Source organism: Rissa tridactyla, chromosome 2 (assembly GCF_028500815.1).
Source record: "Rissa tridactyla isolate bRisTri1 chromosome 2, bRisTri1.patW.cur.20221130, whole genome shotgun sequence".
NCBI classification, from domain to species: domain Eukaryota; kingdom Metazoa; phylum Chordata; class Aves; order Charadriiformes; family Laridae; genus Rissa; species Rissa tridactyla.
The window spans coordinates 37,939,778-37,963,022 of NC_071467.1; the positions used below are offsets into that span (position 1 = coordinate 37,939,778).

Genomic DNA, 23,245 nt, shown 5'->3' on the forward strand with positions numbered 1-23,245 from the left:
AAATTGACTCCTCTGAGTGCTCCCTATATATCCATTATCTGGAGGAAAAATCCATCTGTTTCATCCTGCAGCATCTATATTTGAAACACTCAACCTTACTTATCTCTAACTAACTCATTCTTCTCTGTCAGGAGCTTCTGCCTGAAATGCTATTTGTTTTTTCTCCATCAGAGAGATCACTTCTTCCAGCCTGTTCACTCAGTACTTCATTCATCAGCCTTTCAGCAGCAAGAGGCGCTGGTACAAATGCAGAATCTGTTTTATCCTCCTGATTTTTTTTCATCCTCCAAATGCTGTTCCTGCCATTTGAAGTTTCTGTGTGGTAATCACACCTATGTGTATGTAGTTTTCTGCTTCTACTCAACATCCCTCCTCCGCTCCACTGCTGGTTCGGTTCTGAAAGAGTTCAGTTGTTTCGACAGCCATCTTATATCCCACTTCGCTCCGAGTATCTGCATCTCTGTAGCGCATCCCTGCTACTGAAAACAGAGCTTACTAACATGCACCATTTCTGCAGCGAAGGAAAATAAAGTGGCAGTGAACACTACCAACAAGAGTTTCCTGGGCTGGGCTCTCTTTTAATGGATAAAATCTAAGCCAATGCCAAAAAGATGGAGTGCAGTACCATGGTATCACCACAACGAGGCATGTGATGCATTGTTTTAAAAGCAACTCTGGCAAACCATTTTTATACTGTGGAGTATTTCTTTGTCTTTTGATCCGTGGTCGATTATCCCAGGTTCTATTCAACAGTAAGACAATTTAGAGAAGGTGCTTTCCCTTGCTGTGACATCTTCATGATGGCAAAAAACCAGTTAAAATGGTTTCCAGTTTTCCTTTTCCAAAAGGAAATAAGTACTGCATTATTTCTCTTGTGCGCTTGCAACTACTCAGATGCATCCTCCTGCATACCCATGATCTTAAGAAGGTAAAAATTACTTTCATTTTGCTTGCAGCTATTCATTTTTCACAATGTGAATACACCTTGATAAAATAAAGGTAACTTTGCAGCTGTGTTGTGCCTGTAGTAGGAATTCTTCGATGACACTTGCTCGTGTAAGTATTCATCACTAGGACATTCTAATTCTACCCTGTGAAGGCTTTTAAGCTGTTGGGTATGTTCTTCTTCAAGGCATGAAGAGAATTCACATTGTTGTTCCAACATCTGTTTGCCCTAGGGAAGAAACTCTGCTTTGTATTTTAGCAGTCCACTCCTGCGTGGTGATGCTGAGTAATTAGGGCCTCAGTAAAACTACTGATATGCAGAAACACTATTGAGCATGAGAAAGGACGGTGAAAGAAAATTCTGTGTATTGGACAATTTAGTTGTTCCCAAAATGGAATTACAAGCAATAATTTGCATCTTAGTTATTTGTCTGTTTCTCAACAATTTAATTAAACAATGTATTCAAGTGAGTTCTATTGTGTTGCCCTCAATAGCTGCTACCCTGGACCAACATAGCTGTAAAATTCACGAATTACATTTTTCTGTTGTAGGCATCTTGGGGGGGTCTCCACCAACTTCGTGGGCTTTAGTTTCATATAATTACTAGTAGATAAATTTGTCTTGCCCCTTTCAGAGTATTTACAGTGCTTCAGAATAACTCTGGCCTTTCTTGACTTGTTTGGGACCTATGAGTTTTTTTATGTACTACCTCTCATACTGAAACCAAGAAGCTGTGTCTTTTATTTCCACTAAGATCTGTGTAACTTTACACAACTTCTTCCCCACAAGATCCTGCATTTGCTTGGGTGGTCCTAGCTTTGCACAAGCTTCCTGGAACTGCTGTTTGCTCCTCTAACATGTCAGTCATGCCATCGTACCTCTGCCTCTTCTCTGCTTCAGCATCTTTTACATTTGCATCCTAAGTACGAGTGTAAGCAAGCCTTTGGGATCCTGCAGGTCCTTCAGGGCTCAGTGTTCGGACCATTTCTGATTAACATCTTTATTGATGATCTTGATAAGGACATAGAGTGTATCATCAGTAAGTTTGCAGATGACACCAAGTTAAGTGGGAGTGTTGATCTGCATGAGGATAGGGAGGCTCTACAGAGAGACTTGGATAGATTGGATCGATGGGCCGACGCTAACAGTGTGAGCTTCAACAAGGCCAAGTGCCAGGTCCTGCACTTGGGCCACAACAACCCCATGCATCGCTACAGGCTTGGGGAAGTGTGGCTGGAGAGCTGCCTGGCAGAAAAGGACCTGGGGGTTCTAATTGACAAGCGGCTGAACATGAGCCAGCCCTGTGCCCAGGTGGCCAAGAGGGCCAATGCCATCCTGGCTTGTATTAGAAATAGTGTGACCAGGAGAAGTAGGGAGGTGATTGTCCCCCTGTACTCAGCACTGGTGAGGCCACACCTTGAGTATTGTGTCCAGTTCTGGGCACCTCAATACGAGAGATATCGAGGTGCTGGAGCGAGTGCAGAGGAGGGCAACGAAGCTGGTGAAGGGCCTGGAGAATAAATCTTATGAGGAGCGATTGAAGGAGCTGGGACTGTTTAGTTTGAGGAAGAGGAGGCTGAGGGGAGACCTCATCACTCTCTACGACTACTTGAAAGGACATTGTAGAGAGGTTGGTGCTGGTCTCTTCTCACAGGTAATTAGTGATAGAACAAGAGGGAATGGCTTCAAGCTGCAGCAGGGTAGGTTTAGGCTGGACATTAGGAAAAAATTCTTCACGGAAAGAGTGGTCAGACACTGGAATAGGCTGCCCAGGGAGGTGGTGGAGTCACCATCCCTGAATGTGTTTACGAGTCGTTTAGATGTGGTGTTAGGGGATATGGTATAGGGGAGAACTTTGTAGAGTGGGGTTGATGGTTGGATTCGTTGATCCCAAGGGTCTTTTCTAACCTAAATAATTCTATGATTCTATGATTCTTTTCAAACTCTTTTTATGGGCTCTCTTCTTAGTGTTGCAAACTAGTTGCAGCACACTGTCATCTTTCTCGGTTGTTGTTTCTGGGTTCCTCCTATGGGAAATGCTCCCAAAAAGGAAGTAAGATTTTGCTTGCTGAAAAAAAAAAAAGTCAGACACAGTTCAAGCTTCAGCCTTGAAAACTTGACCCTTTGTTTTAAGACATTTGGTTTTAGATAGTCAGTAATATCTTACCCTTAGTAACGGGCTTACCACTCTGCTTGTGATTTGAGTGCCAAAGCAGGACACTAGCAGTAAAAGAGAAAATGGAGGTAAAATGATGTACTGCTTTCAAGTACAGAGACAGAGCTAACTACTAACTTGCCAAACTGATGAAGTGGGAACGAAGGCTTGAATAGGAAATCATAGGGGCACCCTGCTAAAAAGTAAGATATACAGACAAGAGTAAAACACTGTATGTTACCATCAGAAAGGATGTTTTAACTGATACCTTAATAATGGCATGGGAGAATTAATCCTGTTTTGTTGGAAGCAGTTTTATGCGATTTCTGGTAGAACAGCAAGGGAGTCAATTCTCTGTGCTAAAATACTAACTGTTTGATTCGGTGTGATTGTTTAATTCAAAACCAGAAACAGCAAAAGCTGATTGTTACCTTAAATTTAATAATAATTAATTGTGGGACAGCAAATCATTATTAAGCTCAACTGCAATTCCAGAGTTTCTCTCAACCCTGTCTCCTTGCTTTGTCCTTCTCAGTCAATCCCCTTACTTTATAAAAAGCCCAACTGCATCCTAAATCCCTTTTAAATTCTTGCCTTTTATTGCCTTGTCAGTTTACGATATAGCTCTTTTGTTCACTTCGTCCCCCAGATTCAATTTCCTATGGACCAGATCCTCAGCCAGCCCGAGCTGGGCTCGCTCTATCAACAACCACCACTCTGCCCATCCAGATGATCGACCCCCCTCCTATTAATCATTGGTCCTTTCCCCCATCCCCCAGGCAGATTGCTCGATGTTGGCAGGGTTCCTGTATCATCTGTTCATTCACTAATAACACTATTCAGCATTTATTGGGCCAGCCTGGCTCTCTGCGCGCTCAGCAGCAAAGCTGCTATTGATTGCATGGTGGGGAAGCAGAATCAAGCCGTATAAGGTCACATTACTCTGTATTCTGAGGGCTCTGTGCAAACTACAATGCCGTTAATTCACTGATGATTTATATTCGTCTTGCTTGTGTCATAGTGAAGAGAAAATGTTTCAACACTGCCGGGGAGGGGCGGGGGGTCGGTTTACGTGATCATTGCTCAGAGGATTTGAGAGTCACGTCACAAAAGGCAAGTTGTGGGCTGTGCTCCAGCAAGGACACACCTTAGTAGCTGTAAGGCACATTGCCAAAGACCTCCCTGTTAAGGGAGGTAAGATTTATAAGCTCTGTGTTACCTGATGGCATATATCAAACAAAATTGCCGGATAAAAACAGTATGAAGGACAAAATATTTTCAGCGGAAAGAGTGAATATGATCTCACTCACACCAGGTTACACCATCTACACTCTTGCTTTCCATGAAGAAGAAAGTTGCACCAGGTCCGTTACATTTTTAATTAAATGCTACTCTAAAAGGGTAACCAAATTATTGAGATAAAGCATGTATGCTATAAAGAATAGAATTGAATGAATGACATATTTGGCTCTAAATCAACTTTAAGACTTAAAACTTTGAAGAGTATTACTGGGGACTGTAATGCTTTCTAAAGTCTCTCATAGTATTCTGTCCATGACAGCAGATATTAAAGTAACACAGAGTAAGTAGCTTTAAAAAATGAAAAGGTGCTTGGCATTTTGCAGTCTATATTTTGTTTCTGTTTTTAAATGGTGGTGCTTTTACTTACCAAGAAAAATATATTCTTCACAGGATTTAAAACATATTGAACATTAAAAAGTCTTAATTCAAATATTTTCATTACATCACTTTTTGGAAATTTGGAAAGGTTCTGAAAAATTTGCAAAGCTCATCCATGCAATTTTTGAGGAGTGTATTACCTCAAATTAATTAATTATTGGAAGTTATTTTAAGGAGGTTATTTTAAAAGTGTTTTAAAGAGCTTAATCTTATAGCATTTGCAGTTTAATATACAGTCTATAACGCTACAGTGTAACAAAAGGAATAATTGCAGATGTAACTGACAGCAAAAGAATGGCATATGGAAATACAGATACAAGCAAATATGCCAATCTCATTATCACTGATATGTAAATACCCATCATGGAGAAACAACACAAGCTTAATGTGTTAATACTGTCTAAAAAGAGAAAAGCATTAAAAAGTCAAGTGGTGTGTGGTGATTTACTTCCTCCCCAACCAAATTACTTCTCCCTGAAATAAGCATGACAAAAACGTTCATTTTCCTTGGCTCATATTTTAGAGAACAACTTGTTTCTGTTTCCACTGTGAGAACAGTCTTACAGATTTAATATCCATACTTATCATATAGGCTCTTAATCCTGTGAAGGTTGAAGTGCAGAGCTAGCTTAATGCACGGAGTAGCCCTAGTTACTTCAGTATGTGTATTCTGCACGTGGAACATCTATGAAGCACAGCCCTTGTTTTCACGGTCATTACTTTTGAGTAACCATTCCTTTCTCTTTTGACAAAATTACTTTTTACTATAAATAATATATATATTTACTATAAATAATATTTGTATTTACTGTAAATAATAATAGAATATAATAACTATTACCTGCATACCGATATTTTTATGCAAATGTATTTGTAGCCCTGATGTGGCTTCCTAATACAAGTACATTGAATTTCAATGCTATACCATTCCAGCTAAGACTCTTCAGGGGATTTCTGGCACGTGGGCTGGGGGACCTGTGACCTCTGCGTTGGCCAGGGACTTTTTCCCATGCAGCCCACGGCTCCGCCAAGCTTCCCCTCAAAAGCCCACTGTCATCCCCTTCTCCCCTGCGACAGCCCTGCCCTCTTTCAGCATCTCGTCCCACCCTGCGGTGCTCCACGCCGTGCTGCCTACGTCTCCTGTCATTCCGCGCTGTGCCCCCTTTGCCCTCTCTCGCTCATCTTCCCCTCCTCTCGCCTGGCTGAGAACGGCGGAGAGGCTGGGAGCGGAGTGGCGCTGGGTGACTCGGTGGCTTCGCGGGGGGATGGCGCGCAGCTTTGGCTTGGCAAGCGAGGCCGAAGGACCTGCACTTGTGGAGCACCACTGAGAGGGATGCTGAGGCCGGGTGAGGAGAAAGCAATTCATAACAGAGCAGTGGTTAATGAATGGCTTAGAAAAAGCATTTAGAACTCTCACTAGGCCCTCAATAAAGAAAAAAAAAATATGTTCAAACTCCTCCATGAGTAAATTTCAGGCCCAGACATGTCCAATTGTGTGGGTATTTCTTAAGGATATTCCACAAAATGCATCTGTCAGCTCCAGTGGCAGCTTCAATAATCCAAACAGCTGCATGGTTAGGAGCCCAGAAGTATTGAATTCCTGTACTTCACACTGTTCCCTGGCATTTGTCAACTAAAAAGCTTTTAGCTTAGGTTTATTTCAGAGAAAACGTTTCCCTTTGTCCCCCCAAAGACGTTATTTCTTGGATCTGGAGGGCCAGAAATACCGCGGAGCAGGAGGCGGTAATCACAGCACCAGGAGGAGAGGAGCCAGCCTCTGACATCCCTTTGAACCCAGTGTCAGCGTGACGCACTTGCCACCTGCCAGGTGAAGCACTTGCGTCCTCCCCTTACAGAATCAAGACAAGCTTTGGAAGTTGCAAGTTTGATGAGAAGGAACAGTTTTTGGTACAGCACATGGAGTCCGAGCTTCCAGAAACAGCTAAAGGAGCACCTCTGGTACTAGCAAACAGAACTGCTGAGGAGCCTCTGTTTCTAAGATGTAGAACGGAAAAAAAATACTTTCCCTACCTAGACTTCCTCTACTAACATTTATCCATGAGGTTCTCCAAAAGTAGAAGGTTTTCTACATTATAAAGGAATAAGCTGCCTATATGAACGATTGTGCACATAGTAAATGACTTTGCATACAACAAAAGCTTATGTAATGTGAGCCTTAAATGCTTTAAGACATGCTCTGACCTTGCCAGATCATCACCTGGTGGAAACAACAGCGCTTCATTGTCTTACAGGAGCTACACTTGTTTCCTCAACTAAGAATCTATTCCACTTCCACCTCCTACGTCAAGAAACACTTTGTACGCATTTGCTTCTCTGTAATGCGAGTTGTATTTTCTTGGCTATTGAAAGTAGCTAAGAAGCAGAGACAACAGGGTCTTTTGAACACCTTTGTCACATGGTCACATGCTGCCTTTAATGACATTTGCAGGAAGATGTCAGCCTTTCAAGCACAGCTCGAAGGATGTCAGTGGTGCCGTGAGATCAGGTCTCCGTACTGCCAGAGGCCACATGACTGTCTTAGCCTGTCACAATACTTAATCGGGAAATTATTTTTATTATGGAAATTACCTTCTTTGGCTTTTCTGCTTTAGGCTCTTCAGACATACCAGACTGATCCTGCCATGAGAAAGATGCTGACTCAGCTGTATTTCTACATCATGCCTGTATTTAATGTGGATGGATATCATTTTAGCTGGACAAATGTAAGTAGTATTAGTAGAAGTACTCAAAAAAATATTCAACAGGAAAGATCGAATGGTTGCTGCATCATTCAAAGGTGACTTTCTGTATAATCTGATCCATCACTTTGTGGCATGCAAAATGGAAGTAAATTACTCCATTTAAAATATAATACTGAATATGTTGACCGGAGTTGGTTTGTTATGTGTACAAATGGATTTTTGCCAAACTGTAGTAATATTGCTATTTAACTATTTTATAACTTATGTTAGGATCGATTTTGGAGAAAAACAAGATCAAAGAACACACGGTTTCGGTGTCATGGTGTTGATGCTAATCGCAACTGGAAAGTGAAATGGTGTGGTAAGTCTGGAGATACTTTGGTCCACTAGTTCAGATTACCCTGTATTTAATTACCCAACAGAGTAAGTAGGTTAGATCACATCCGTTGTGTTCTCTTTTCCGTAGTTAAAGTTGAAGGTACTTTCCCATAAAGCCACAAGCCAGGGCTCGAATCTTCCTTCTAGCTTCTAAAAAAATAAAAGTCCTGAGCTTTGGAAAGACACATCTCATCACAAGTAAAAAGTTTTCATGGCAAGGGTGGCAAAAGCAAAAAAACGCAAATACAGCTATTCTGTATTTCTGCAATCATGTAAATAATTTGAAGCACAGTCATGAGCCTGGCCCATCACATTTCCAAATCTACCTGACTACAACTTTAGGAAACATTCAAACTTCATTTTATTTAATTCGTCATTTCTCTGAAATGGATTTAGCTTTGGAAATGCCAGACTTGCTGTCTTTGCCTCACAGAGAATTGTCTGAGAATATTTTAAGACCATTATTATTAGTGATTTAATAAAGAAAGAAGGTGCTTCTAAATGCATAGAGATCCAATTTTAAACTCCCAGCACTTCTGTAAATACTTTCATAAAAATTGACCTCAATTTTGCATAGAGAATGCAGCAGTAATGAAAATACTAGCAGAGTTGGAACGCGTCCACTGAAGAAGAAATGGTATTTTATTAAATCTTACAGCAAGACAGTGCAACTCGCACAGGAGTAAGCAGCCGTACAAGTTCTGGTGCAGCAGACATAGCACTTTGTTGTGAAATACAGCAATATAGACCTGGTTCTTCTGCTGACCTGCTCTCCCTTCTTGAGCAACCTCCTTCACCTCTCTGCGCAGCTGTTTTCTCCTCCAGCATTCATCCGCCTTCCTTATTTACATTATGAACTTGTAAAGACAGAAATTGTGTTTGCACAGCGCTGGCGCAACCGCCCTCCCTTCAGCCCGTCCCTCTTCCACTGGAAGTCTCTAGATGTTTCCACAATACTCCAGTCACTTGCAGCAGGAGCAAGCACTGTACAGCCTGGCTTGCAGCGATTGGATTCTTTTAGTGGATTTTTGAGAACTGTAAGGATAAAAGCGAGTGTGAATAATCTGCCTGGGGAGATTACAAATGAGGTGAGAGTGAACAGAAACAGGCGTTCAATACAGTATGGACTTGTGAAATATGCTTCCAATTTTTTTCGACTCTGCTCGCAGTAAGGAGAGGACTGGCACAGAAGCAGTTACAGAAAGCCTATGTTAGCTGAGAATCCCTCCACCACAGAAGATAGTCCCAGGGCTGCTACCACGATCTATAGGGCAATTTTATGCTGCAAAAATAATGTAAAAATGAACCGAAATCCTGCATCACTGTTACCATCTTTTTACCTAAGTAAGTCAGAACTGCAGGTATTTTGGGGACATAAATTTACCGTTCAGGAGATAGCCACCAGCATAGTTGGAATGAACAGTTCTCTTACAAAGTCTTCAGAGCCATATATAGGTACCTATCAGTGCAACATTAATACTCACACAGTGCATTTTCTTTCTAGACCTGATGAATCTTTCTTGGGTTCAAATCACTTTGCTGCTCCCTCTTCTTGCTCCTCAGATGCTGCTTTAAAGCACACTTAGTTACTCAGTCCTGAAAATGTTTGCTTCGTTTTCAGTAAAAAACATTTTTTTCTAGGCTGAGTGAAACGACAATGAAACACATGCACATTGCGTGTTGTAATCCACTACCTGTTGCATTTCTCCCCTGCACCAAACATCAAAGACAGGTCCCCACCCCCAGTTTAAAAAATAAAAATTCATTCAAGGTTGCTTGTCATCCCATCAAGCACCGGCTCCGCTTCCCACGCCAGACCCCAAACTCCATCGGATTCTCTATTTTGCCAGAGAATAAAGAGATCTTTCATGACTGGTGTTCAGAAGATCCTCACCCGGCGCCCCATATTCTCATTAATCTGACACTAAATGAGGCAGAGGAGAATCTGGATCATATCACACTTTGAGGCTTGAATAATCATGGTGTGTTTGACATTTAATACTACCTATGCTTGTTAAAAACCTTTTAATTCAGTTCAGTCGCACTTACAATTTGGGGAGAAGGCTTGAACTTCACCGTGGGGCTTCCAGGCAGGTGTGTTGTGTCAGAATCTGGCCCCGGCAAAGGCGCCGAACGCTAGCTTGCCGTGAGCTAGTTGGTAAAGATAACACAGCATCCCTTCTGCTTTCCTATTCCCTTCCAGTGCAGGTCTTTGATGTCAGCTTTATGATGCTTCTGTGTTCTCTAGAGGCTGAGAAAAGGGCCATATCACTGATTGTGGTAGATTTCGCTTTGCGGCGCCCCGTGCCCAAAATAGTGCACAGAAATTGCACACAGACCCAAGCGAATACTGACAGCAAAATGTCTGGGTAGAAATGCTCCTTGCAACGTATATTTATGTGCAATAGCTTGCACAAGGGTTTAATGTTCATGAAATAAATAGCAACTTTAAAGCCAATAATGAGGTACTTAGAAATAAATTATGTCATAGGGCAAATCCAGTTAAAGGGGTTGCATCCGAAGCCCCCAAGAGAGTAGCAGTGGGAGTTAAAATTTCCAATGCACTCCAGTCTCCAGTGCACCCCATTGCTCACTGAGGACAGTTCCCCACACTGGCAGAAGAATTGGCTGCGAGGAAGTTTGAGAATCATGCTCCAGCTTGTCCGTCCTCCCAGTCTGCCTTCTGTACCAGAGCATTGGTTTGATCAGTCTCGGCACACATTTCCTTTGTACATTTGATCTCATGACGGATGTTGGAGGATACTTCTCCTCCCCCGGTATGCTATCAGGTACAAAAATAAGGCAGCATGGTGACATTTTATGTGATTCCATTTTCTTGTCATGACTGTAACTCAGAAATTTCGCAGGAGTTGATATGTACTGCATTGCCTTTTTCTTTCTTCTTGTGTTACTTTAAAAGAACTTACAGCATGAAAATTGAGAATATCCTTACATTATCCAAGGCCACCATGGAAACCCTCTCTTTTTACTTCCAGCCAGCTTCACTTAAGGAAGAACGTTAACTACAGCTGGGATTGCAAATGGCTCATGACAGTAGGCTGGACAGTTTAGAGAGTTTTTTCTTCACTGAAAGTCACTAAACTGAGCCATATTTTACCATTGGGTCATTTTACCATTAGCTTGTTGGATTTTGCTGTTTATTAACAGTGATGCCCATTTTCATGATTCAGTATACAACACTGTTACAGAAGATGTAGTATCCATGAAAAAAAAAAAAGGCTCCAGAGGCTCTGTTAAATAGCTCTCCTTTAGCTCTATTATCCAACAAGACATCGAGGCAGAGTGCTCTTGGGATTTGGATGACTTGGTGGCCATCTGTTCTGCAGGGAGGAGACCATCTGCCCTCTATATAACCCCTCCATATCCACTGCAATCTAAGCACTAATACGTTTTCCAATCCCCACCTGTGACCATTGAATGGTAGCCTCAATTTTCATATTACAAATGAAGCTGCAGCATGAAATTCTTCCACTTTTTTTAGCATTAGGTTGACTGCATAACCCCGGTTTTGTTCATATTATTATGCCTTCTCACACACTGCTCTTTTCTTATTATTTGAAGATGGGAGTACTTACTATACAAAGGAAAGCTAATAAAACACTGCTTTTGTAAGTCCCTGATGACACCGGGGAATGTTGCAAACAAACTATTATTATTTTGCAGGTCAGTGTAAAACATGTGGTATTTTGAAATCACTGTGGATAAAAGAGTGGATTTGCATAAATATTGTTCTTTTATGCACAGACCCTAAGCTGTAAATGAGATGGTGGCTTAGATCCAGAATTGGTAAATGATAAAGGAGCCACTGCCATGTCTCCTTTTCTGAGTTTCATCTTTCAGTACCTCACGGGATATTGCATGCAGGCTACACTTCTGCAGCTTACTGCCACCTGAGCAGGTTGACGTGGGAAAAGATATCCTCACAACTGAACCCCTGCACCAAACTTGAAGGAAAAATAAGCCCTGTGCAAAGTGAGATGATTTCTATTTTAGCTAACTGAACAATCATCCCATGCGGCTTCTCATTTTTCCCCCATAAGGTTTGCAAGAGTAAAAATAAGCAGTAGTCAGGGACTATTCTCATGTCTTAAACCGGTTTTTAAGATAATGCCTTTTGAGGTTATCTACCTACCATTGTAACCATCACTGTAGTAACTAGTATGTTAAAATGCTCTTAAAAGCTAGGTTTGTCTTGGCAGTGACTAGTGAAAGAGGTACAGCACTCTAAATTTCAAATAGACCAACTGAGACCCTTCAATAGTTTTAATACTGGAATGCTATCAGAAAATGTGCCCCTTATACAAAAAGACAGGGAAGAAAATACAGTAAAGTCAGACTCTCCTTTTTCCGTTGGGTTGAAAAGATGTCCTTTGGGGAAAACTGCATGTAGTTGGCCAATTGGCAACTTGGTGTATCTACTAGATGACTGAGCAGATCACTGTACTGAGGTCCCACTGGCTCATGCCCATCAGTCACAAGAAAGCAATTTGTTTATTGCTTTTCACACTTTTGCATGCAGGCCCACACAGGCTGAGCCAGAAGCTGATCTTTAGAAATTCTCCATGATCACTTACCATCAACTTTCTTTGTCAATCTCTAGATGAAGGTGCTTCATTTCACCCATGCGACGACACCTACTGTGGTCCCTTTCCTGAATCAGAGCCTGAAGTAAAGGCTGTTGCTCATTTTCTCCGGAAACATCGGAAACAAATAAAAGCCTATTTGTCCTTCCACGCATATGCACAGATGCTGCTGTACCCTTACTCTTACAAATACGCAACTATTCCAAACTTCAGCTGCGTGGTAAGTACATTAAAACTTGGGAGAATATGGTTCCCTATATAATATTTTTTTGGTACATCTTGTTTTGAGAGGAGACTTTTTTCTTCAATACTTTGCACATATTTAATATTGAGAGGAGACTTGTTTCTTCAATACTTTGCACATATTTAATATCGAGCAGTATTTATTCTGGTTCCGTTTGCAATCACGTTTCTGGTTATATAACCTTCATTCAAAGTGAGTCAGCGGTAATTTGATTAAAATGGTATAGTGCCTTCCATCCATCAGTCCCTTTAAATTACTTTATAGGATAAATCCCTGGGTTTTAATTATAGTTATTATCATTTTATTTAATTAACTGTAATGGGAATTGTGTAGTAAAGTCCTTGGGCATCTAGCTGAAATTCTGTCCCTTCATGCTCAGAACTTAAACACTAGAAGCACAAAGAAGATCATCTTCTATTTTATGAACAAAATAAAATCAAAATGGTTTATATTTATCAGTTAGAGCAGAAATCTTGTAATTTCACAAAAAGTAAAGCTTCTGTCCCTTTACATATCATCCTGCTCAGATGTAGTGTGTTTACCCCTTTAAGACAAGCAGCTAATTAACATCAGGTGCTTTGGAGTTTTTGTCTATTAGAAGAATAAATTAATAAGAGTACGGTTTTTGATGCAAGCCTATTGATTTACAAATATGTACATTTCATGTATTCCATGCTCATCCAAACACAAGAGAACTATTCCCTCTGCTCACAGTTTGAGGCCTGTTTTTCAGCAGCCTCCTGTACGTAAAACCCTCCCTGTGGCTTATTCTCTCAGGCAAATGCGGCTTAAGCTTCACTTTCTGTTTGCTCCTGCTCACAGACACACATTGCACCAAGCAGTAGCGAGCCTCTTTCTTTCGCCCTCAGTCCCTGGTAAAATTACATTGTCTGTATATCTCCCATTTTGACGTTGCAAGCTGCAGTGACGTTTAACTTACTAGTTTAAGCTAGGTTACTCCAAAAGGAGCTTAACTGCACCTTAGATTTATCCTGTGCAGAATAAATGACGATGTTAGTCCCTGGAGCTTCACTGAAGTTTCACTCAGCTGCCCTCTCAGGATGCTGAGCAGCCAGCACGCCACAAACTGAACTCTCTTTGTGGGTTTATTTCTGTTAAGACACTTAATTTCAGCAGCTACTAAAAATTCTCCTGTCTGATGTCATTCTTGGGAAACAGAGCAAATTAGAAGTTAACTAAGCAGCCAGAGGAGCTAAAAATATGAGACATGTGGGGACCGGCCACCCAACTTTTCGTTGACTGTGAATAAATCCATGAGACTTCTTTTTATTCTACCCTTTATTCACATCCCTCTTTTGGGATGTGGCAAAAGGAAAGAGGAGCTCCCCAAGTGAATTACTGACTGTTACTTACCAAAAAACATAGACTGGGAATTCAAAACCAGGGGATCTCATTCCTTTGAAGACCAGCAGGTGCAAGCACATTTTTTTTTAAGAACAGACAAGACAGCAGAAGTTGAAGACATAGTCTTAGGAAGAAAGGGCATCAGCTCTGCAAGAAGAGGACTGCTGGGTATCTTGATGAAAATACATGATACTCTCGATTAGTAACATAAGGCAATAGCGGGAAATTCTTTGTAAGGAAAAGGAGTTTTCACACATACCAGTAAATCTTCAGTGTATACTGTTCTTGTTGCTGAAGGGCTATTTCCATTCTAAGACAGGGCGTAACTGCCCCTTAGCACACACACTCTACCTTTCCGTTCAAAGGAGCCCAGGTTTTGATGAGTAGTAGGTGTTCGCCAGGTTTGCGAGGCCTTGGAGCAGGCTTCTCCTCAGACGGAGTGGAGCACAGACCTAAAGGGACAAAGAAAGACACTGTTTTAGACAACAGCCCTGGACAAATGGAAGCCAAATCCCAGTTCTGAATGTTTTGCCAGTAATTGGACTCTATACTTCTTTTTATTGCAGTGGGTCAAAAAGAACAGGGAGGTCAGAATAAGAAACTGAAGTAATTTCCTGTTATTTAGAAAGCTTGTTATGAGGATCATAGTGAAAATAAATGGATTACTGTTGCTTATTTATTTGTTTTTAATATTTGCCTACAGCCAAAGGCTCCATCCCCTGGTGGCTCTGAAATGAATGGTCTTTAATATTTGAAGTGTCTGAAATGGTGTCTTAGGCTGAGGTTTCAGGTTCTCCAGGTCTCTTGGAGAATTACAGTGAGCTGGAACGCAGCAGATCTCTCTTTCCTGCTGCTGATGGAACCAGCTTTGTTGGTATACACGGACTGTGTACAGTGGACAACTGTAGGGCTCCACGTGCATAGCAGATAAATAACATTTGGTGTTATTAAGGGGGGCACAATTAATCCTGAGCAGAAGAAAGGGTGTTTCTGTTTGGGTCGTATCATTCTAGTGAGCTGTCAGTTACCATTTCGATTAAAGTGTTCAATTATTCAGAGTTGCTTTGAAACCGGAGAGCTGTGTACTGATCACAACGTGCATATTCTGTTCTAATTTAGGCACATGTCTCTTATTAACACTCTCCTGAAATCTGTTCTTTTAAGATACTTAAAATGAAAGTGCACTTTTAGATTGAAAAAAACAGCAGAAACATTCATCCACCTCAACAGTTTTAAATTTCACCTACTTTTTATCCCTTTTCTTCCTGTACAAATGCCTTAGTGTTTGCAGTGAACTTAAACGGCACAACTGAGTTTGTGTATGTCTTTGCAAAAATCTGGTAATTTTATGTGAAGCTTTCTCCTTGAGGATGTTCAAAGACTGGTTTCGTGGATTTATTCAGGATCCGACCTGCCACAATGTGATGCATTTGAGAACTGTCCCCTTCTTTGGGCATATAACTCCAACAGTGAAAGCAGGCAGCACCCCCCCAAGGCAAAGAGCATTGAGCTCACAGTGCCCAGGGACGCCTGCCTACGTGGTGGACATGGACTTGGGTCACTCCTGGGCTGGCCTTTGGGCAGTTGCTGCCTCTGCACAGAACCCAGTATTGTTGTGCTGGTTTTAAACGGGCCTTGCCAAACTATTTCTTCAGAAAGATTTCAATAGGGCTTGCTTATGTTGACTCATTGCTGTACAATGAGTAACTCATGCATGGGGAGTCATCTCCTATGTGGCTATGCACCTTTCCATGGTGCATTTACCAGGACATTGCTGTCCACCTATCTCAGCCCCCTTAGGTGAGCCCACTCCCTTGGCATCAGGCCTGTTGCCAGGCTATCCCAGCTCCACACCATGGCCCCAGGACGGTAAGTGCTGGGTATAGCTTGCCAAATTTCTGTTGAGCAACTGACCCTGGCACCTGGGGCTCCAGTGCAGGCACCAGACAACAGCCCCGGGCTGCAGCTGGAGCTCCCCACTCCCCAGAGCCCTGAGAGGTCCCACTGCCACCACTGTGGCCTCACACTGCCACCTCGCCGCCCTCACAGAGTCCGACACCTCTGACCCCTTCATGGGTCTTGTGTGTCATGACTCAACAGAAGTTGAGGCATCTGTAAGGGAAGGGGGAGACCCAAGCAACAGCACTTCCCTCTTTCTCAGACCTCCTCCCACCTCATCTTTGGTGTTAGGGTGAGTCATAAGCTGTCCCTCTGCATCAGCTGGTGACCACTTCCCGCCCTGGCAGAAGTTCCCGGCAGCACTGACTTCAGTGGTCCCTGCCTCCATGCACTCTCTCATGGAGGTGGCAAGAGGAAGAGAAGGGGCAAGCTGAAAATGTCAGAGTCTCCGGCCAAGAAACAAACAAACAAACAAACAAATCTAATTGTGCCTAAAGGATTTTTATAATTGAGTAAAAAAGTGCTCTTCCATTTGCTAAGAGCAGTTCTCGGTGTAAAATAGACTCTCCTAAGCCCTACTTGCTGGCCAGTAAGTGAAAATGAACTTTTCTTTTTTTCTGGAGTGACATTTTAAAGCAGTTTTCTCTGGCTTCTCTACTTGGGCAGACAAAGACCCACAGCAGGAATGCCTGCATGGGTCAGACTGGGGATTAAGCCAGAATCCCGATTCCTGCCAATGGCAAACAAGTGGAAGGTTAAGGAAAGTGTATAAACAGAAAGGCAAGTATAAAGTGAGCCTTCCCCAGTGCATTCATCAAGTGCCTGATGAATAACAAGGTAAGGACCAAGTTCATGAAGACTTGCATAAACTGAAACCTACAGCTCCTCAGTTCACAGGAATAAAACAATTAAAAAAACAACCATTGCAGCTTTTGAATCCAGTGGTTCAAAGTCCAGCAGTTTCTAAGTCCAGTGGTGGTCATATCTTGCTCTCTGTAGGGAGATGGCTTTGCGTTTTCCTATATATTCCCAGCCTCCACTGTACCTTCTCCGGGATCTTTCTTTGGTATCATAATATTCTTTTTTCTTTTGAATATGTGCATCCTTTGTCTGTGTTTGGATGCGCTTTCCACATGTAAGCCTCAGAATTTGCCATGGGCCAGGCCCATGTCTCAGGCACCCAGTCTCACAGGAACCTCCTACACAGACTGCATCCATATGGATGTTGAAATGTAGGTGCGGATTTTCCCCATACAGTACTGAAATCACATTTCCGCAATAGTGGGAAGAGTTCTCCAAGCCTACATCATCTGGCCCAAGAGAAAGTTAGACCATCAGTGAACACTGATCTGTCCATCATCAGAGATTCAGGACTGGAATTTGCATCCTTCCTTCTTCCCACCCCGCTCACTGAACCACTGTGGAGTGCCACCAAGAGACGAGGTTTAGTGGACTGGGAAATGCATCCACAGTTACTGCCAGAAAATTCCTGCATGGCTTTTAAACTGCGTAAAAAGGAGATTATTTCATCTCATGGTCTCACATGTTGCCTAACTTTGTTGTGTCACTTAATTGGTATATATACCTATAATTACAAAATACTTAATGGCTCATCATTTGCAGTGCAGTGAGCTGCTCTATGCCATGAAAATACCAAATCAAGTTTTCCAAAGAATTAGGGAATTGCCGTCAATAAAAGTAAATAATAATTTATCCTTTAAAATAATTTTAGATTAGCTGCCATGGACTCAAGGAACACAGCATCGTGCCGGAAGTCAACGATGCATAGCTCAGGTTCCAATCCCATTACAGTATTTAATTCAAAGTCTAATTTATGTATTTGTTTTTCTCCCCCCCACAGGAATTAGCAGCCTATAATGCTGTTAATGCTCTTCATTCAGCCTATGGTATAAGATACAGATATGGTCCTGCATCTAGCACTTTGTGTAAGTTTTCCTCTGGCACAGGTTTGTGACTTTGACCTACCTATAGTGAGAAGGAGATTACCCGTATTAAAACAAAGAAAGCAAACACTGTTTAAAGTGAACTTTGTTCCAGTTGTGGATGGTGAGGAAGGAGGAAGATGAAATTTTGTAACTGATTCAGTCAGTTGATTGCAGTAAGATTAACTCGATGCAATAAAAGAGATTAAACTGCAATGCATTTGAGAGGCGAAATCCAGCAAATAGCATATAAATACAGATATTTTTAAAACAAAAGATAAAGCAAGATCTTAAAAAGCATGTCATTATCAGATACTGTAAATGCAATACTAAGTTATAGAATATTTGTGAAGAACTAATTCAAAGTAGGTTTTGTTTTTCACCATTACTATGCCTCTCCTTCGGTGCAATTGTGATAGATAAAACTATTCATAGAGCTCATTCTAAAATTTAGGATGATCTCTTTAAAAGCTAGATTTCAAGTGCTTCTGTGTCTAGATGATGATAAATGATAGCAATGGTATCTTTATTTGGACATCTTCTATTTTTCAGAAAGCAATTTCAAAAGCATTTTTCCCTATAACAAAGTATCTTTAAAAGATGCCTTTTAAATACGTAATGACATCTGTCAGGCAAGCTCTCCACATAGACAAGTAAGAGAAGAAGAAGTTCAATAGGTTTCAATGCAACACTTTTTTTTTTTTATTACTGAAACTATGAGGCCTGAATGCTCTCGGTAATGCTAACAGACATTGAAAAAGTGAGAAGCTTAAGTAAATAGCAAGATTTTTCACAAGTAACCACCTGCATCTCCTCTGCTGTTCCTGTGTTTTGGCTAGAGCTCTACTTTATTGTGGGCCTCCATCCCCACAGCACAGTCGTCATCTCGTGCTCATTACAGCGCAGTCAGTCGCTATGTCAAAGGAAGAGCAGTGTGAATTAATGCCAGAATCGCACAGAAGACAGCAGGCCACATGAGAGATGGATCTTTATATAAACATAAGTGTCTTGGGTAATCAACATATGGAGATAACGAAAGCATGAGAAGCACATTTCCTCGGGAAGGTTTGTTAATATTAGACACCACCTATGCAAATGCTCTTCATGCTGCAAAGAAATGGTGAGAAAACAAGGCAGAAATGAAAAGAATTTTAAAAGCACTTTGAAAAGGAGAATGTAGATTACTTTGTCAACTTTCTCCCTTCTCCCTACAAAAGTTAAACCTAGGAGCGTGCAGAGCTCCAGTCCAGCTGGGAGATCTTTGTGGAAGCAAAGCTTTAGACTACACTCTCCTGGGGACAGGAACAGTTTGAGGCTTTACTTTAAATGTTCTCTTTTATTAAAGTTTTGCTTTACACAAAAAAAAGTTATTTATTAATTTTTTCCCTGCGAAAATCAAGGATCTAATCCCGTATTGTGCTGAGCACCTTTCACCAGGTGCTGGGCCCCCATGCCCTCCTCTGAAGGGTGTTCGGGATCAGGGCAAGCAACAGCTGGGGCTGCAAGTATATATACTGAGTCCTGGAGACTCAAAATGCCACAAGAACCCTCTGGCGCTTTCAACATGACCTGCATTTAACTTATTTTAAAATTTTCTCTGACTTCCCTCTTTCAGATGTGAGTTCTGGTAGCTCTATGGACTGGGCCTACAAAAATGGCATCCCTTACGCGTTTGCATTTGAACTGCGTGACACCGGCCATTTTGGATTTTTACTTCCCGAGACGCTGATCAAGCCAACCTGCACAGAGACCATGCTCGCAGTTAAAAATATAACTCTTCATCTCCTGAAGAAATGTCATTGAGAGCTATTTCTAGGAGCTGGAAGTGTGTGCATTACTCCCAGTGCTGATGCCTTTCAGTGCGTTCAGTTGCCATTCTAAGCTTGGCCACTTCAAAATTACAGAAGCTAATGGGAAATATGGTGTTGTTTCTACCAGATCCACTTGGCGGGAAATCAAAAAAATAATTTAATATCTGCTCTACAAAAGCCCATAAAGTTGATATACTAACGTAGTTACCAGTTTGGAGTAAAATAGTCTGTTCTTTTTTGCAATAAAGCTTTGATTCTGCAACTCCAGTGGGGCAGGTCCAGGTCCACATACAGGTGCCTGAAATAAAACTCTACTTCCAGACAGTCCCTGGCCTTAGTCCTTTCCATAACAGGAAGAATTCCCTTAGTGGGGTCTCTTGAACCAATGGATAAAGCTTACATTCACGTATATGTACTCTGTGACCCAACACAGGCCCGTGTCTAATGTAAGTAAATGGCATATATTGCAGCTGGCCGCACTGCAAGTGGCAACGTGGCTTTGTTCTGCATGTATACAGACATATGTATATGCACTTTTGTGATTTTTTTTTCATGTAATGCAAGAATTTGACCCAAGGTTTGGGGGGACGGACTCAAAATCAACATATTGCCTTTGAGAAATGTAACTTTCCTAGACCTGTGTAAGAACGATAATGAAATATTATTGAGATATACAATACTCTGCTTTATGGAGAGACCATAGCTGACAAAGCAACTTGCCATGACTTGGAACTTGGACGCAGGCAGTCGACTGGTGCATCGGGGTTCTGCTGTAGTCAGTGTCTGCCCATTTCCACCAGCTGAAGATCTGGCCTTAAACTGTAATTAACTGATGTTAACTGATGTTTTATTTATCGGTATTCTTGCAGTGAGTTCTGTAGCTCTATGGCTGTGTGGCTGTTCTTCTTGGAAGTCGTATTTTTTGCATGTTTTAAAGGAATTAATAACAGATTCTTAAGTGGGCCGGAGGTGAAAGCAGCAGCTTTACAGCTGAAATACAGTGAATAAGCACCATGTTTGAAAGAATAATAATGAAAGCACAGAGAATATAACAACTTGTTGAGGGTTTTTTGGTACTTTTAAAATAGTATTTTTTTGATCTTATTATATCTGCAAAAGCATATATTTTACTTTATTAATTTTGAGTTTTATCTTATGCTATAACATGTTAAATAAAACATATTTGTTAATAAAATCATCAAAGGCTTTTGAAGTATTCTTCATATTTCATTTAATCTTTAAAGCTTTAGTTCAAGGATGTGACAATTTCACCGATCTATAAAACATACTGACACCAAGGATGCAATATTTTAAAAAACCCACATCCTCTTTAAATAAGTACTCAAACTTAGCAAATGGGCAACCTTTATGAGGTATTAGGAAACCCTGTATTTAGTTAAGAATACCATTGTTTTCAGGACTGCAAAAGGCAATCAGTGAGCAAAGATGACAGAATTGCATTCTATTTGTTTAATATTTTGTTATTAAAAAGTATTTATTTTAAACAAGCTTTCTGAAAGCTTATTCAGATTTGATTAGTTCAGATTTGTTTGAGTAATGCAAGTTTCTGTTCCGGTTTAATAAAAATCTGGGGGACAGAAGCTCTCAAAATAGCTATTCACCAGTCATTTACAATTGCTTATGACCATAACTGTTGAAGACAGCAATAACTGTCTTTTGCTATGCACAGATTCTTGACCAACACTCTTGACAGTGGTGTAAATTAAATATTAGCACCAATAGTTGTGAGTTATTCTGGATTTAGGTGACAAGATTGAACTAATACAAGGACGTAAGAGACAGAAGTGAAGGACAGAAAGCATGAGAGATGCCTAATCAGCATGAGGCAAATATACCTCTGGATTGCTACAGTACAAGCTTTTCCAAGTACGGGCCAGGAAAAAACAGATTCAGATGTGATGGTTTGACTCCTGCTTGTAGTCCAACAGTTCGTTATATGAAACATTTCAGCTTTATCTTCATACCATCACATCTCCCCTGGTACTGAAAAGTAATTGAACTCTTGGAGCAAGAAAGGAAAAAAAGAGACCAAACCTCTCTTTTAGTTACCGAAAGGACCTAACGTTGTAGATCTCATTGACCTTCTTGGACAGGAATAATTGCAAGTATTCTTACATTTATCTAAGAAGCTCTGACATTTAGAAGTACTTGATATCAAAACCAGTCCACGAATACAGCTACATCCTGGCATCTGGATGGACTCAGCCCGAATACTATGTATTATGTGCAACTGAAAACTCTGACCTCAGTTTTGAAGACCTGTGCAGGGTAATTCATTGCCCCATAGCTGAACACAAATGTAGACAGCCTCTGAGCCCTTTAATTTCAGGGTCACTAAAGCCAATCAGAAAGACAGTCACTAGAAAAGAACAAACCCTATTTCCTGAATTAAGAATTTGTAAGACAATTTATCAGCAAGAGTGATTCTAAATAGAGTAGTGTACCCTAAGGAAAGAACTACTGGAAATCAGCTGTTTGGATATGGAACCGCAGCCTTTGTGACTTACAAATGTTGCTTCTCTGAACAGCTCTTTTTTATCTCCGTAATTGCTTATTTCTCTTCCCTTTGTTCTTCTCTTCAGCTATCTTTATTGCCTACAGGACAAGAGAATCAATAACGGGTTTTGAGAAAAGTGAATTTATTTTATGATCGTAAGTATAATTTATCATTCGACACAATAAAAAGAACATGAACAGCAAAACACTGGTTATTAACCCAGCAGTCAAAATCACATATATAATGATTATGTGAAATCCAGGAGTTACACCTCCCTTGATTATTGATAGAATAATTATAACTGCTTTTGTAACTTGGAAAAAGTGCTCAGACAAGGTTTTGTGAACATCTGCCCTTCTTTTTGATAGCTTTTAATTTTTATAAACAAAACCCTGGGATTAATTCATGTGAAGGAAACAGGCCTATATATCTGCAATTCACCCTTCCCAACAACAAAATAATTATCCCAAATGAGAACTTATAAAGATTCCAAATGACTTTGAATCTTCATTAATAAATTGATAAAAAATTGACCTTTATAGGTCGAAAAGGGTATTGAGTTTGGTTCCAAAACTTGAAGAAAGAGCACGGCTGAAGGGTGAAGATCTCCATGTCTTTTTCAGAAGTTGCTTCAAAAAGGCCAATTTGGTCACTTATATAACACGTAAAGCCTATTTTTTTTACATTTTTGAAAATTGAACAGAAGGAGTCCAAATGACCTTGAATGCCACCATGCATTTACTTTGAAATATCCAGTGCCAGTCCTCTTCTCTACAACCAGCTGTGGTGTGCAGATTGCGCTGCCTACAATGGCTGCACAAAATAACTGTTTATTGAAAAGACTGTATGTCATTCTTAAGGTTAAGAAGAAAGCATTATATTTCTTACCAAAACCAGGTTACTATATAACTATTCTAGTTTGTTCATGTTAAACAATCCCTTCCCTTTTTATGTTTACATTCAATTTAATGTTACCACTCAAAGAATAAGATACTCATTA

At 40.8% G+C, this 23,245-nt stretch overlaps 1 protein-coding gene across 1 annotated transcript in view; it reads left to right on the forward strand.

Annotated features, from left to right (window-relative positions):
- Window positions 1-20,764, forward strand: part of CPA6 (carboxypeptidase A6) — an 85,359-nt gene extending 64,595 nt beyond the window's left edge. The window contains exons 7-11 of the mRNA XM_054192995.1: window positions 7,394-7,504; window positions 7,754-7,844; window positions 12,483-12,685; window positions 17,835-17,919; window positions 19,532-20,764. Coding sequence (XP_054048970.1) covers window positions 7,394-7,504; window positions 7,754-7,844; window positions 12,483-12,685; window positions 17,835-17,919; window positions 19,532-19,719 — 678 coding nt within the window. The 3' untranslated portion in view covers window positions 19,720-20,764. The remainder of the gene's footprint in view (window positions 1-7,393; window positions 7,505-7,753; window positions 7,845-12,482; window positions 12,686-17,834; window positions 17,920-19,531) is intronic.
- Window positions 20,765-23,245: the final 2,481 nt, after the last annotated feature.